At 36.8% G+C, this 14,214-nt stretch overlaps 1 protein-coding gene, 1 long non-coding RNA gene and 1 pseudogene across 2 annotated transcripts; 1 reads left to right on the forward strand and 2 right to left on the reverse strand.

The window, feature by feature from the left end:
* The first annotated feature begins 4,824 nt into the window (after positions 1-4,824).
* On the forward strand, positions 4,825-6,787 carry LOC120546263. The gene is made up of 2 exons (XR_005636847.1): positions 4,825-4,899; positions 4,999-6,787. It is a non-coding gene; the product is annotated as an uncharacterized LOC120546263 (long non-coding RNA).
* A 187-nt stretch (positions 6,788-6,974) lies between these two features.
* On the reverse strand, positions 6,975-7,844 carry LOC120546390 (trace amine-associated receptor 1-like). The gene is made up of 2 exons (XM_039781317.1): positions 7,649-7,844; positions 6,975-7,576 (listed from the first exon to the last, which is right to left on the reverse strand). Exons 1-2 carry the CDS (start codon positions 7,842-7,844, stop codon positions 6,975-6,977), a joined length of 798 nt encoding a protein of 265 aa, XP_039637251.1.
* Positions 7,845-10,037: 2,193 nt separating this feature from the next.
* Positions 10,038-10,957, reverse strand: LOC120546391 (annotated as a pseudogene).
* Between the last annotated feature and the right edge of the window lie 3,257 nt (positions 10,958-14,214).

The raw sequence follows: 14,214 nt of genomic DNA on the forward strand, positions 1-14,214 counted from the left end.
TGTCAAGTACAATTGAGTTAATAGCCCTACTTGTCTGTATTTTTTTAAGCCTCCTCCTTCTCACCCTGATCATAGTATGACTGTTTCAACCACATTAAACTAGTTGCTATTGTATTGGCAGTGAGTTCATTATATTCAGATTTTAATATGAGAAGCTTTTTATATTTTTCAGTGTCATCACAGTAATATAGCTGGTCCTGCAGTTCCTTTATTTGCTTGTCAATGTCTTTCAATTTATTTATATGTATTTTTGTGCCAAGTGTAGCTCATTATTTCCCTCCTTATATAGGCTTTAAATGCTTCCCATTTTATTGATGCACTGGTCTGGTCTTTATTAAAATTAAAATATTCCGTTATTTTTTCTTCAAGAAATTTCTCAAATTCTGCGGACTTCAGCCATTTAGCTTGAAAACGAAATGGAAGTGGAGATGAATAATAATTGGGAAACTTAATTGATAAAATAATTGGGGCGTGGTAGGTGAGTAGTATAGTCTCATACCAGCAATTCTGAATCATAGATACCAGACCAGAGGAAACCAAAAAGAAATCTATCCGAGAGTATGTTTTGTAGTTAGCAGAAAAACATGAATACTCAATCTTGCTCGGATAAAGTTGTCTCCAAATCTCCCCTAAATTAAGATCGTTTATATACTTTCCAATCGTCTTCCTGGCTTGTTGGTGGGAAGTGTCGGAGCTATTTGAATGATCTACCGCAGGATGCATCACACAATTAAAATCTCCTCCGGTGATGCACTGGCCACTATAAGCTGACATAGTTAAAACGAAATGTTGGTAAAAGGCAGGATCATCCCCATTGGGGGCGTATAAACACACCAAGTTGACTAATGTAGAGATTATAGTTCCACTAAGTATAATAAATCTAGCTGAAGATACCTTTAACATTAATTGTTGAAGGTCTATAGGATAAAAGCAGTCTATGTCAGGTCTAGTCGTTCTTTTTAGTAGTCCTGCGTTTAAAGGTGAACCGTTAGAAGTTGAGGGAAAAAGGTGATGGATTTTATCTCTAATTGTTATAATTTTATCATTAAAGAAGCTCATGAAGCTGTCATTACTCAGAGCTTTAAGAATAGATGGCTCACTAGAGCTGTGACTCTCTGTTAGCCTGGCTACAGTGCTGACAAGAAACCCATAGTTGTTCTTATTTTCTTCTATTAATGATGAGTAATAGAGAGATTAAAGAGATAACATAACAGATACATAATGATATGAGCTGATAACTTGAGAAATCTCGTTTCAGTGCCATCCAACCCAGGACCACTGCTCATTTTTAGACCATTGATTGCATTTTGTACCTCCACAGGTGTTATATGCTTTAAAGAGAAACTAAGACTGGGCAGGAAATTGTTTAAATGGCAATCAATACAAAGATTGGGAACTGTACCTGAAGATACCTGAGAGAAATGTTGATTGAACGCTTGTGCAATTAGTAGTGGGTCTTGTAAAATTATATTATTGACTGTAAGTGTGGCGGCATGGAGGCTCTCAATGTGAATCTTCGGTTGCTCGACAACGCCACCTTGGGAATTGCACCCAAGGAATTATTTTATACTGATCAAAAACACAGGTTCGTTCCACTCGACAGGCAAGACACGTGGTTCCCAGTTTACAAAAATACTTTATTTAATAAAATATGTATATATTATCATAAAAATTAGCATTCATCCCAAATAAGAAAAGAAGGAGCCTAATCAGGGGCTGAGGCCTACTGGTGGGAAGAGCAGGTGAAGGGGAAGGAGAACTAATAAAACTAAATTTAAGAAAAAAACGGTTCACCCAGACACACGTGGCAGTCACACACAGTGATATCACCAAATCCAAAAAAGCATGGCACACAAGCAGGAAGGACACCACCACCTGCCTGCAGCCACTGAGAAGGACAAACAAAAAGAGGTTACAACAGAAATAATTAACCTCAAAATGTACAACAAAACATATAACATAAAACAGGAACTAGTTCACAAAATCAGCTTAACAAAACAATTTACTTAAACAATAATAAAGTAAAGAAAATTAAACAATTTACTTAAAACAATACTAAAGTAAAGAAAACTAAAAAAGTAATGCAAACTAAATGATAAACTCCTCACAGTCATTTGGCTAAAATTAAAGAAATAAACAGGTTAAAAGTCTGGTGTCGGCAATCCACCATGCAAGCCAACTGTAGCCCAAAAGCCAGCAACAACAACGCCACCAAGCAGTAGAGACACGCGGTGTAGTTTGCGGCAGAACAAAGCTGTATATTTAGCAGCAGAGAGTAGGCTGTGTAGTTAACAGCAGAGACAAAACAGCAGCGGCCCCAATTAGCTGGTGGTGGAACGCTGTCTGGCGCGACTGCCAGCATTAGCGCCCCAGCACAGATCCTGCAGGTAACTGGTTCCAACTAGCCTACTGCTCCGAATTGTGACAAAAGTGACAAAATAATGCCAACATGTTCCTGTTTACATGTTGTGATTTGTCACATCGTGTACAAAAAACAACGTAACCTGAGACACAGCCATCTTCTATCCGTAAACAAACCGGGAACTATATTCTCAGACAGGCTTGCTGCGAGCATATCACTCCGCCCAAGTACTATATTCTTCCGCCTGAAAATATAGTTCCCGGTTTGTTTACGGTTAGAAGACGGCTGTGTCTCACGTCCACGTTGTTTTTAACGCTACACGCTATTCTCACAAATCACAACATGTAAATAGGAACATGTTGGCGTTATTTTGTCACTTATTCGGAGCAGTAGGATTACTGGAACTATTCACCTGCCTGTTCTGTGATGGGCTAATGCCGCTGGAGACGTCAGACAGCTTTATAGCACGCACAGAGATGAGAAGGGTATGTATCGACTTGTCTTACTCTGGGGGTTACGGTGAATAAGCTAAATTCCCAATAAGTCGGCGTGTTCCTTTAAGCATAAGGGCACAGCGATAAATAAAACGAAACAAAGCAGTAGCCGCAGCAGTAGCACGGAGCATTACCTGCATAAACAAACACCTGACTCTGAAATGATGTGGGATGATCAGTGGGAGCGCGAAAAGGAGGGCTGTACTTATGTACTGCCACCCTAGTGCTCAGCAGGCGCAATTAACTGCAGCAAGACGACCCTATTTCTATGCTGCTACATACGTTTAGTAGGTAAGGGTTTCTTGGATGTATTAATTATATCTTTAATTGTATTCCAAAACTGTTTAGGATTTTTAAAGTCATGTACAAGGGATTCCTTATAATAGCTAGATTTAGCATTTCTGGACATAGTTTTACTATGATTTCGCAATTGCCTATACCTTTCCCAGTCAGTCGGATCTTTGGTATTATGAAAGTTAGCCCAGGCATTATCTCTCTGTCTAAATATACTTATAAGGTCAGATGTTATCCATGGAAGATGCACACCCTTAACTTTAGTGGTTTTCATGGGAGTGTGTTTATCTACAATTTTAATAAATTCAGAATATAGAAAGTCCCATGCATTATTTACATCTGGAATAAGATGAAACCTATTATTAATTGAAATCAGGTCATTTATGAAATGATTTATATTTAATTTCTTGTATTGCCCAATTCTAATTAACCTGGGTGGTATTTTTTGCAATTAAATTTTCCAGATGCAATATACAATGGCATGGTCACTGAAACAGTCGGACATAATTCCTGCTTTAATGAATCGGTTTGGATGAGAAACCAATATCCAGTCAAGAAGAGATTGACTCCGGGGGGTAACACGGGTGAGTTCTCTGATGAGCTGGGTTAGGTTTAAGTTTCCAAAAAGGTTTCTTTCTTTTGAGGATTTATCAGTCCAGTTCTTGTTAAAGTCTCCCAGTAAGATAATTTAATTTCTGCACTTAATTGAATTAATAGTAGAAATGATACAATTAAATGATTCCGCTGGTGCAAAGGGAGGTCTAGATGTTACCAATAGTTATGTATTTATTATCATGCAGGGTTATCTTTACAAAAATACACTCAAAGTGAGATGGATCAACATCAGGGACAATTAACTCAGAGACCAAGAGAGAGGACACATATGTGGCTACATCACCATCCCTGGAAGCTCTATCAGCTCTGTAATTGACATAGTCTTTGAAATCTATTTCATTGCTACCTATTTTATCGGTGAGCCAGGTTTCAGATAATGTAATAACATTTGGTTTGTACTATTCAACCCATGCTTGAAGTAGGTTAATTTTTGGTAGGAGGCTTCTTATATTGAGATGAATTATTTTTAATCCTTTAACACTATCCAGTATGAAGTATAAAGTTTAGCGAGTGACCGATAACAAGATATGTCAGAGCTAGGAAAGTCCAAATAATCAGATTGGAGCTTATGAGATAATAAAAATCTGTAACATTTATACACATGGACAGAACACACAAACAAATCATAAAAGACAGACATAAAAACACACAAAGAAAAGAAAAAACAACAAAGACCAACCCATGGCCACCTGAGCAAAACACTCAGAGAGAGGACTCACAATTTGCGATGTGAGCACAGGTCAAAATGTAAGGATAAACTAAATATGTAGCAAGTGAAACAGAAAGAGAGAGAGTGACCATATCACTAAGGTGCCTGATAGACATAAATTAAAACAGCTGCTACATAAGGCTTCATTAGCAAAGAAAAAAAAAGAAAAAGAAAAAAAAATAACAAGAAAAAAGAATCCATTGACAGATCTCTGCATTAATATATAGTTTTAATAAAGAAAAAAAAGTAATTAATTTACCACCAGCCTAAACTAGTCAAAAGGTTGCCAATTTTCATTTATATTTTCATTCCTTCTTTTTTACGACATTAGGCCTCTTTACGGCAGCAAAACAAAACACGTCTCAGTGGCGATGCAACCTGTTGAGTGTAAACAATACTAAAAAATTGCGGCATAGTAGCAAATTGTAAGATAAAACAAAGGCATGAACACATATAATAATTCCAAAAGTCAGGCACTGTGACTGGTCATACACTGACATGGCTCTTTTTGCGACTTACCTTAGCAGGTTGTCGTACCATCAATCTTGTGGAGGCTGATGAAAGGAGTTCATGGAGGAGGACATAAAGACAGCTTCTGCAGCTTTGTGATCAGTGAAAAGCTGCTCTTTGTCATCAGAAATCGCACTCCGTGTGCAGGGATACCGGAGGGAGAACCTCAGTTGGAGTTCACGGAGCCTCCGCTTAACCGGGTCAAAGGAGCGACGCCTTTTCGTCAGGTCGGCACTGTAATCCCGATAGATAAAGATGCGACTCCCGTTAAATAGCAGCTCTTTTTTTCCCCGGGCAAGCCGAAGGATCTTCACCTTATCCTGGAAGTTTAGCAACTTAATCAATATTGGCCGCGGACTGGGTTTTGTCGCCCTGAAGAAGTGTGGGAGTACGAGGCGCTCTTTCCATGGCAGGCAAAGTGGGGAAATTATCCTGCCCCAGGATTTGAGGGCTCAAACGGGTTATAAAATCTAGCATGTCGCGGCCTTCAACACCTTCAGGTACCCCGATGAAGCGCAGATTTAGGGATCTACTCCTCTTCTCTAGATTTTCCACTTTAGACATTAAGTGAAGCTCATTTTCCAGTTTTTCGACCCGAGTGAGGAGATTGCTTGAGTTGTCTTCATTTGCTCCCACACGCTGTTCCATTTCTGAAACATGTTCTCCTAGATGAGTCAGGGAGACTTTCATTTCACTCAGTGTAACACAGATAGGTTCAACTTTGGTGTCAAAATAGTCCATTAAGTCTTTTGTAATAATAGTGTTTATTGTTTTCCATATTGCTTTCACATTATATTTGTTATTCTCTAGTAAGTTATTATAATAATCCTTCTTACATGCCCTCATTATGTTAGTTAATTTGTTTTTATATTTCTTATATTTTAACTCAGATTATTTCATTCTATACTATATAATTTGGTGTTGTAAGTGGTTTAAATTACAGAGTCAGTTTGTTTTGGAGAGGAGGAGAACTATGCAGATAATTCAGATCCAGGTACAAACATCCTGAACGCCTGGGTCATTAGTTATAAGAAAAAAAAGGTGAGCAAACTTTATCAGCAGCCGAACCTATTCCCTTAGCGACATATTGTACGTTTAACAATGTAAGTAAATATTCACCGTTGACAGGACTACAAAAATCTACTAAACCATTAATGTCACTGACAAGATTCAAGGATTGGTGGTGAAGATATGTTTGTTTATGTTACCTCAATACCTCAACTTACTACAATTTTAATTGATACCAGCATCAATAAAGTCATCATCATAGCAACACAACGGAAAAATCACAACCCAACATGACCAAACAGGCACAGGTTACAAATAAACTTCCATCTTACTAAATTTAGATTCAATATCAAAGTAACTAAATTGTGTTTCTTTAATGTGGCTTTTCTTTTTATAAAAGATCTAAATAATATTTTTAATCTTGGGTGTTTGATGGATATATATGTAATTTTTGCTAAAATAAACTCATGATACAGACACGTGCTTAATGAGAATGCCATGCTGAAAGGAAAGACTATGATCCCAACAAGCAGGTCAGCCACAGCCAGAGAGCGAATAAGGTAGTTAGTAGGAGTGTGGAGCTGTTGGAAATAAAAGACGGAGATTATAACAAAAAAAAGTTTCCACATATTGTGATAACAGACAACAACATTAGGAAAAAATATAATAATACACATATGATGGAAGGAGTTTTTGTCAGTATGAAATTAAAGTTATCTATTTCATAGCAGGGATGTGTAATTGTTGCTTAAATTTATCCACTTCATTTTGCCGAAATAAACTGGTTTCTCATTATTTGTTGGAATATTCATTTGAAACGCAATGATTGTGTAAGTATTTTCATCATGTTTGCAGACATATGCAATTTTAAGTAGAATGTACGCCTATAGATTAGTTAGGCTATGTTGTATGACAGAGTGTAAAGACAATTATCTTCATTGTGCTAACTATTATTGTAGGCTAGTTCAGTCATTTATTCAAGTTAAGACAGTTTAGAATTAGTATAATCACCAAGAAATATTTTCCCAGAAATGATCATTCTAAAAGCTGATCTGAACCAGCTGTAAAAGAAAGCATAAATAAAGGGATTGAGCATGGAGTTTGACAGTGCAAGCCAGGCAAGTGTTTCAAACACAGGAACTGGCACTGGGTCATTACTGTAAGGCATAACAGTGTTACAAAGAAAGAAAGGAGTCCAAAATAAAATAAAAACTCCTAAAACAATAGCCAGAGTTTTGGTAGCCTTTCTCTCATTCTTACTGACAGTTCCTCCAGACTTTTTGCTCTGACAGGTTGTTTTCTGGATGCTGCGTGCCTGTTTCTGTGCAACAAGGAAAATCTTCAGGTAGATACAGAGCATTATGATCACTGGGAGGTAAAATGAGAAAATAGGTCCAATATTGTGAAATATGAGTACATTAATGAAACACCTTTCCCCACATTTATCATGGTTTAATCCAGCAAAAAAGATGCCTATTGCAGTTAGAGCAGAACTCCCCCAGCTAACCATAATCATAATCACAACAACACAATAGTTTATTTTAGTTCTATAGGTCAGAGGCTGACACACTGCATAATATCTGTCAATGGAAATACAACACAGGTGCATAATAGAAGTTGTGCTCAATGTTATATCAAAACCGCCTCGAAGTGTGCAAAATAAATCCTCATAATACAGACATGAGCTATATGAGAATGCCATGCTGAAAGGAAAGACTATGATCCCAACAAGCAGGTCAGCCACAGCCAGAGAGAGAATAAGGTAGTTAGTAGGAGTGTGGAGCTGGTGGAAATACAATACAGAGATTATAATAAGAAAGTTTCCACATATTGTGATAACAGACAATAACATTAGGAAAAAATATAAAAATACACATATAATGGAAGGGGTCTTTGTCAGTATGAAATTAAAGTTATCTATTTCATAGCAGGGATGCATGGTAGTCACAACGCTAGTCCTGTTGAAAGTTACTTCTGGATCCATGTTTTAGGGTTCCTACAATTCAATACAATTCAAAATATTAGCAATATGCAAAACTTGGCGTTGAAAAAACATTAAAAACATATTTCCTTATATCATACCTGCCAGCAAGATCATGTCCATGCATCAGTCCTGATGGGTGTTCTTGGTTACCTTTACAGCTGTGCAGAACCTTTAAACTTATCAACATCTAACTCGTCACCATAAGTGTTGTCCAATCAGGAATGAGAAACTGTATCCTGTTTGCATGAGGTGTTGAAGATGAACATACAACAAAGATCAAAGTTGATCTATGGTGTGTGTGTGTGTGTGTGTGTGTGTGTGTGTGTGTGTGTGTGTGTGTGTGTGTGTGCGCGCGAGCGCGCGCGTGCGCAGAGTTTTTAGTTTTTTTGGTATGCCTCAATGCAATTTAATATTGTTGTTTGTTTGTTTTTTAGTTCAGTTTTATTTTATTTAGAATGTCAAATCACAACAGAAGTTATCTCAGGTAAGCCTGCAACAATTATTAAATAATAATCTATCCTAATTTAATGTAATTTTTTTTACATATTCAGGGTTATTTTGTATAACCGCAATTAAAGCATTAGAGTATTTTTTCACAGCCCCTTTCGCCGATGAGCCAAACATCTTTGAAGAAACCCAGATTTTTGAAGTGGAACTGCTTTATTCAGTGTTTTTACTGTTTAAATCACTGCATCAGCTTGTTTTGGAGAGGAGGAGACCTCTGCAGATAATTCAGCTCCCGGTGAAAACCTCCTGAATGTCTGGGTCTTAAGTTAGTAGAGAAAAAAAGATGAGCAAACTTTAGCAGCAGCCCCTCCACCAACAAGTCGAACAGCTTCAGAGAAACAGACATTTTTCAACATGAAACTGCTTTATTCATTTCATTTCATTTTTACTATTTGTCTCAAACAATCAACAATGTTGCAAAAGAAAACGAAACAAAAAAATTAAAAGCACAAAATAAAACAACAATCAGAATTGAACAAAAACAGGAAAATAAAAAAGGATGAATTTGAGAAGGAGCAGGCGGAAGGAAATAGCTTATTTGGTCCTGCCCCCATTTCACAAAATCATATTATTACAAGCAAATAGATATGCAAATACAGCATACAAATGTTCAGGTCTTACAATAACTTACAACAATACATTAATATACAACAATACCTTTTACATTACAATTCCTTTCCTATCTTTCGGTCTATTCTTTTCTGTATTGGTCAAGTATTGATTTCTTTAATCTATTTTTGAACTAAATATTATGGCTCAGTTTGATGTCATTGTTAAACCATTAGTGTCAGTGACAAGATTCAAGGATTGGTGTTGAAGATATTTTTGTTTATGTTACCTCAATACCTCAAATCATTACAATTTAATTGATACCAATATCAATAGAGTCATCATCATAGCAACACGACGAAAAAATCACAACCCAACATGACCAAACAGGCTCAGGTTACATTAATGTTTTTTCTTTTAATAAAAGATCTAAATAATATTTTTAATCTTGGGTGATGGATGTATATATGTAATATTTGTTAAAATAAACTCATCATACAGACATGTGCTTAATGAGAATGCCATGCTGAAAGGAAAGACTATGATCCCAACAAGCAGGTCAGCCACAGCCAGAGAGAGAATAAGGTAGTTAGTAGGAGTGTGGAGCTGTTGGAAATAAAAGACGGAGATTATAACAAAAAATGTTTCCACATATTGTGATAACAGACAACAACATTAGGAAAAAATATAATAATACACATATAATGGAAGGAGTTTTTGTCAGTATGAAATTAAAGTTATCTATTTCATAGCAGGGATGTATATGTAATTGTTGCTTAAATTTATCCACCTCATTTTGCCGAAGTAAACTGGTTTCTCATTATTTGTTGGAAGATTAATTTGAAACACAATGATTGTGTAAGTATTTTCATCATGTTTGCATACATATGCAATTTTAAGTAGAATGTAGGTCTATAGATTAGTTATGTTATATGACAGAGTGTAAAGACAATTATCTTCATTGTGCTAACTATTATCGTAGACTAGTTCAGTAATTTATTCAAGTTAAGACAGTTTAGAATTAGCATAATCACCATTAAATATTTTCCCAGAAATGATCATTCTAAAAGCTGATCTGAACCAGCTGTAAAAGAAAGCATAAATAAAGGGATTGAGCATGGAGTTTGACAGTGCAAGCCAGGCAAGTGTTTCAAACACAGGAACTGGCACTGGGTCATTACTGAAAGGCAAAACAGTGATACAAAGAAAGAAAGGAGTCCAAAATAAAAGAAAGACTCCTAAAACGATAGCCAGAGTTTTGGTAGCCTTTCTCTCATTCTTACTGACAGTTGCTCCAGACTTTTTGCTCTGACAGGTTGTGTTGTGGATGCTGCATGCCTGTTTCTGTGCAACAAGGAAAATCTTCAGGTAGATACAGAGCATTATGATCACTGGGAGGTAAAATGAGAAAATAGGTCCAATATTGTGAAATATGAGTACATCAATGAAACACCTTTCCCCACATTTATCATTGTTTAATCCAGCAATTATGATGCTTAATCCAATTAGAAGAGAAACCCCCCAGCTAACGAGAATCATGATCACAACAACGCAATGGTTTATTTTAGTTCTATAGGTCAGAGACCGACACACTGCATAATATCTGTCAATAGCAATACAACATAAGTGCAAAATAGAAGTTGTGCTCAGTGTTATATCAAAACTGCTTCGTACTTTGCAAAATAAATCCTCATGATACAGACATGAGCTATATGAGAATGCCATGCTGAAAGGAAAAACTATGATACCAACAAGCAGGTCAGCCACAGCCAGAGAGAGAATAAGGTAGTTAGTAGGAGTGTGGAGCTGAGATTATAACAAAATTTTTTTCCACATATTGTGATAACAGACAACATTAGGAAAAAATATAATAATACACATATAATGGAATAATGGAATGTCAGTATAAAATTGAAGTCATCCATTTCATAGCAGGGATGTATGGCAGTCACAACACTAGTCCTGTTGAAAGTGACTTCTGGTTCCATGTTTTAGGGTTGCTACAATTCAATTCAATTCATAGTATTAGCAATATGCACAGATTTGCATTATCTACAGTATATAAAATATTTTAGTCAACATTGTCAGTTAAAAAAAAATCCTGAAAAAAATCTGTTAATTTATATATCATACCTTTTTAAACCAGTGGTTCCCAACCTGGGGTCCAGGCACCCCTTAGGGGGGCGGCAAAGATCACAGGGGTCGCGCCAGTCTTTATCTGGTTTAAGGTTGAGTTAATTTTTTTTTTTTTTTTTTTTTAAAATTTTTTTAAAAATATATATTTTTATAAATTTTTTTTTTTTTTTTTTTTTAAAATTGTTGGCAGGCTACTTAGTAGGCCAAACCTCCGGGACCTCTTAACCTGGGACCCTTGCTGTCATCAGGTCAGCTGGTAGCTGCCATCATCCTCGTCTTTCCTGCCGCCACGGCATCACTATTTTATGAATGAAACATGGCGGAGAAACGTAAAAGTGCTCATAACTCCTTTGTATCAAAAAAGAAAGTAAGGCTCTATCTCGAGAGTTACCTCAACTTCGGTTTCAGGGGGGCGGTGGGGCTCAGCTTTTCTTAGACATAAGTGGGGGGCAAGGAAAAAAGGTTGGGAACCACTTTTTTAAACCTTCAATATTGTCCACACATCAGTGCTCTGGTCTTCTGTCTTTGGGTGTTCTTGGTTACCTGTACCACTGTGGAAAACCTTTAAACTTATCAACATCTATCTCATCACCGTAGTGTTGTCCAATCAGGAATGAGAAACTGTATCCTGTTTGTATGAGGTGTTGAAGATGAACATACAACAAAGATCAAATTTGACCTATGATGCACTGTGTGTGTGTGTGTCTGTGTGTGCGTGGACATTTTAGTTATTTGGTATGCCTCAATACAATTTGGTTTGTTTTTTAGTTACATTTTATTTAATTTAGAATGTCAGTCGGCTATATTTTTGCCAGCTTTCCTTCCTGTTTTAGGAAGCAGCGACTGTATTGCATTTTGCCTGTAAAACCTTGTCTGTGTTCTTCATATTTATGGAGAATTATAGTTTGCTCTACTTATATAAAATATGTGGCTCTGGTAGATGTTTGCGATTGGTCATGCTGTGCAAATACTGTCTCTTTTATGTGAATGCGCACATCGCTGGATTGGGAAATCCTGGGTTGATTGAACTAGTTGATAACCAGACACTTAAAACAATCATATGAGTGGCAAAACAAGCACCATTGGTGGATATAAATTGAAGGTGCACAAATTTCAAAAGTTGGTGTTCCCATCTGTCATTTAGAAACAAAACATTGGAAAATAAGTCCAGATTGAAAAATACCAAAGTTACCCTTTAAGTCTTTTGATTAACCAAAACAGTTTGAACCAACAAAAGTGTAAACTGAAGACACTCAGAAAGTACACTGTAGTGGGTTTGAACGATGATGCCAGCTAGCTCAGGAAAAATGAAGGAAGTACAGTCAGTGACTATGAATCTTTGCACTTAACAAAAGAATCATTAGCAAAATGATTTGTGATTTCTACATCCAGCAGGCCTGAGAAGCGAAGGTTGTGAAATAAAGTCCTTCTTAAAATACAATAACTTCTTTTCATTATATCCTTGTTTATTTCATTTGTATTAAACTGTTTTATTTGTTATCAAAAGTTCGATGTATATTGATCCACATGCTCACTTATGGGTCTTCATAATTACGTCTCCAGTTGGATGAAGTGATGAAACAACCTATAATTAGAGGTGTGAATGGTCCCTGGGCCACAACCACACTCTCTTTCTCTCTCTCTCTCTCTCTCTCTCTCTCTCTCTCTCTCTCCCACACTCTTCCTGCCTGCATCATTTCACCTCTTCAACCTGGGACCTTGTTGTTTTCAAGCAACAACAAGACTAATAGAGCAAAACAAATGTATGGCCACTTAATGATGTGAATAATTGACATAATACACCCACAGAGTCCAACAAGAAGCAAACAAGAACTCTGAGTTAGCCCTTCTTAAAGTCCAGGGGATACATTCTGTTTATTCACTGAATATCAAGCCTGACGTTTTTTTAGTGCAAAAACAATGATTCAGTCTATATGGCTTATAACACTTCGGTTTGCATATTATGCGACTGAGCTCATACCAAGACAGAACAGACCAAAAATAGTCAAAATAACAGTTCCCAAAATGTTTATAGTGTTGATCACAGAAAATTTAACTATAGTTAAAATTATGCCAGCTAGTCAGCCTTGACTGACCAGTTTACAGTGGGGGGGGTCATCTGGCAAAAAGGTTAACCCACAACAGTGCTCATCTATATTACTTTATCACAGATAGGCAAAACAATAATTATATTCATTATTTGAGTTTAAATTGTACATTGTATATAGCCAATACTGTAAAATACAGTATATTTTCATGTGGTAGGATGATAGGCCTTGACACCAGGGCAGGAATTTCCCCTCGCTCTGGCCGTGATCCCCTGAAAATAATTTTACACCCTACGGCCACCATGGCCTTTGTGCCCCTGCTACTTTCAAAATCTCAAGATCAGCATTCGGTGAATGTTGATTAGACAACTCTTAGCTCATTCAGAACGCCGCTGCTGGAGTTTTAACCAGAACTAGGAGATTTGATCACGTTCCAGTGAACAAGAGAATTGAGTTTAAGAATCTGCTGCTCGTTTATCAAGCACTCAATAGGCTAGGACCAATATGCATCACACATCTCCTTCAAAGACATAAACCTACCAGACCCCTCAGGTCTTCATGTGGGATGCTTGCAGTTCCCTTTTAGAAGAACAAAACATGGAGAAGCAGCTTTTTTGTTTTCATGCTCCTCATTCCTGGAAAAAGAACTCTCAGAATACCTGAGATTGGTCAGCAACTTACAGTCTTGAGTCAGGTCTTAAAGAGCCCCAATTATGCTTTTTTTTTTTTTTTAATATTCCCATGTTTTAGTGTGTTATATAGTTTTTGTGTATGTAATTTATGTATAAAGTACAAACACATTTCACTCCAAATGAATCAATAAATGGAGATTTCTCTCCCACAGACTGCACTTTTTCTGAAGTGCCTAAAAACACCTCGCCCACATTCCTGTTTGAAATTCTACAATTAGTGATGTCATTAATTGAGAATGCCAGCCCAGTTTTTCAAATGTGCTGCTCATTGGTGCTGACTGAGCACACAGCCTGCCCAGTGATTTG

This window comes from Perca fluviatilis, chromosome 18 (genome assembly GCF_010015445.1).
Source record: "Perca fluviatilis chromosome 18, GENO_Pfluv_1.0, whole genome shotgun sequence".
Taxonomy (NCBI): domain Eukaryota; kingdom Metazoa; phylum Chordata; class Actinopteri; order Perciformes; family Percidae; genus Perca; species Perca fluviatilis.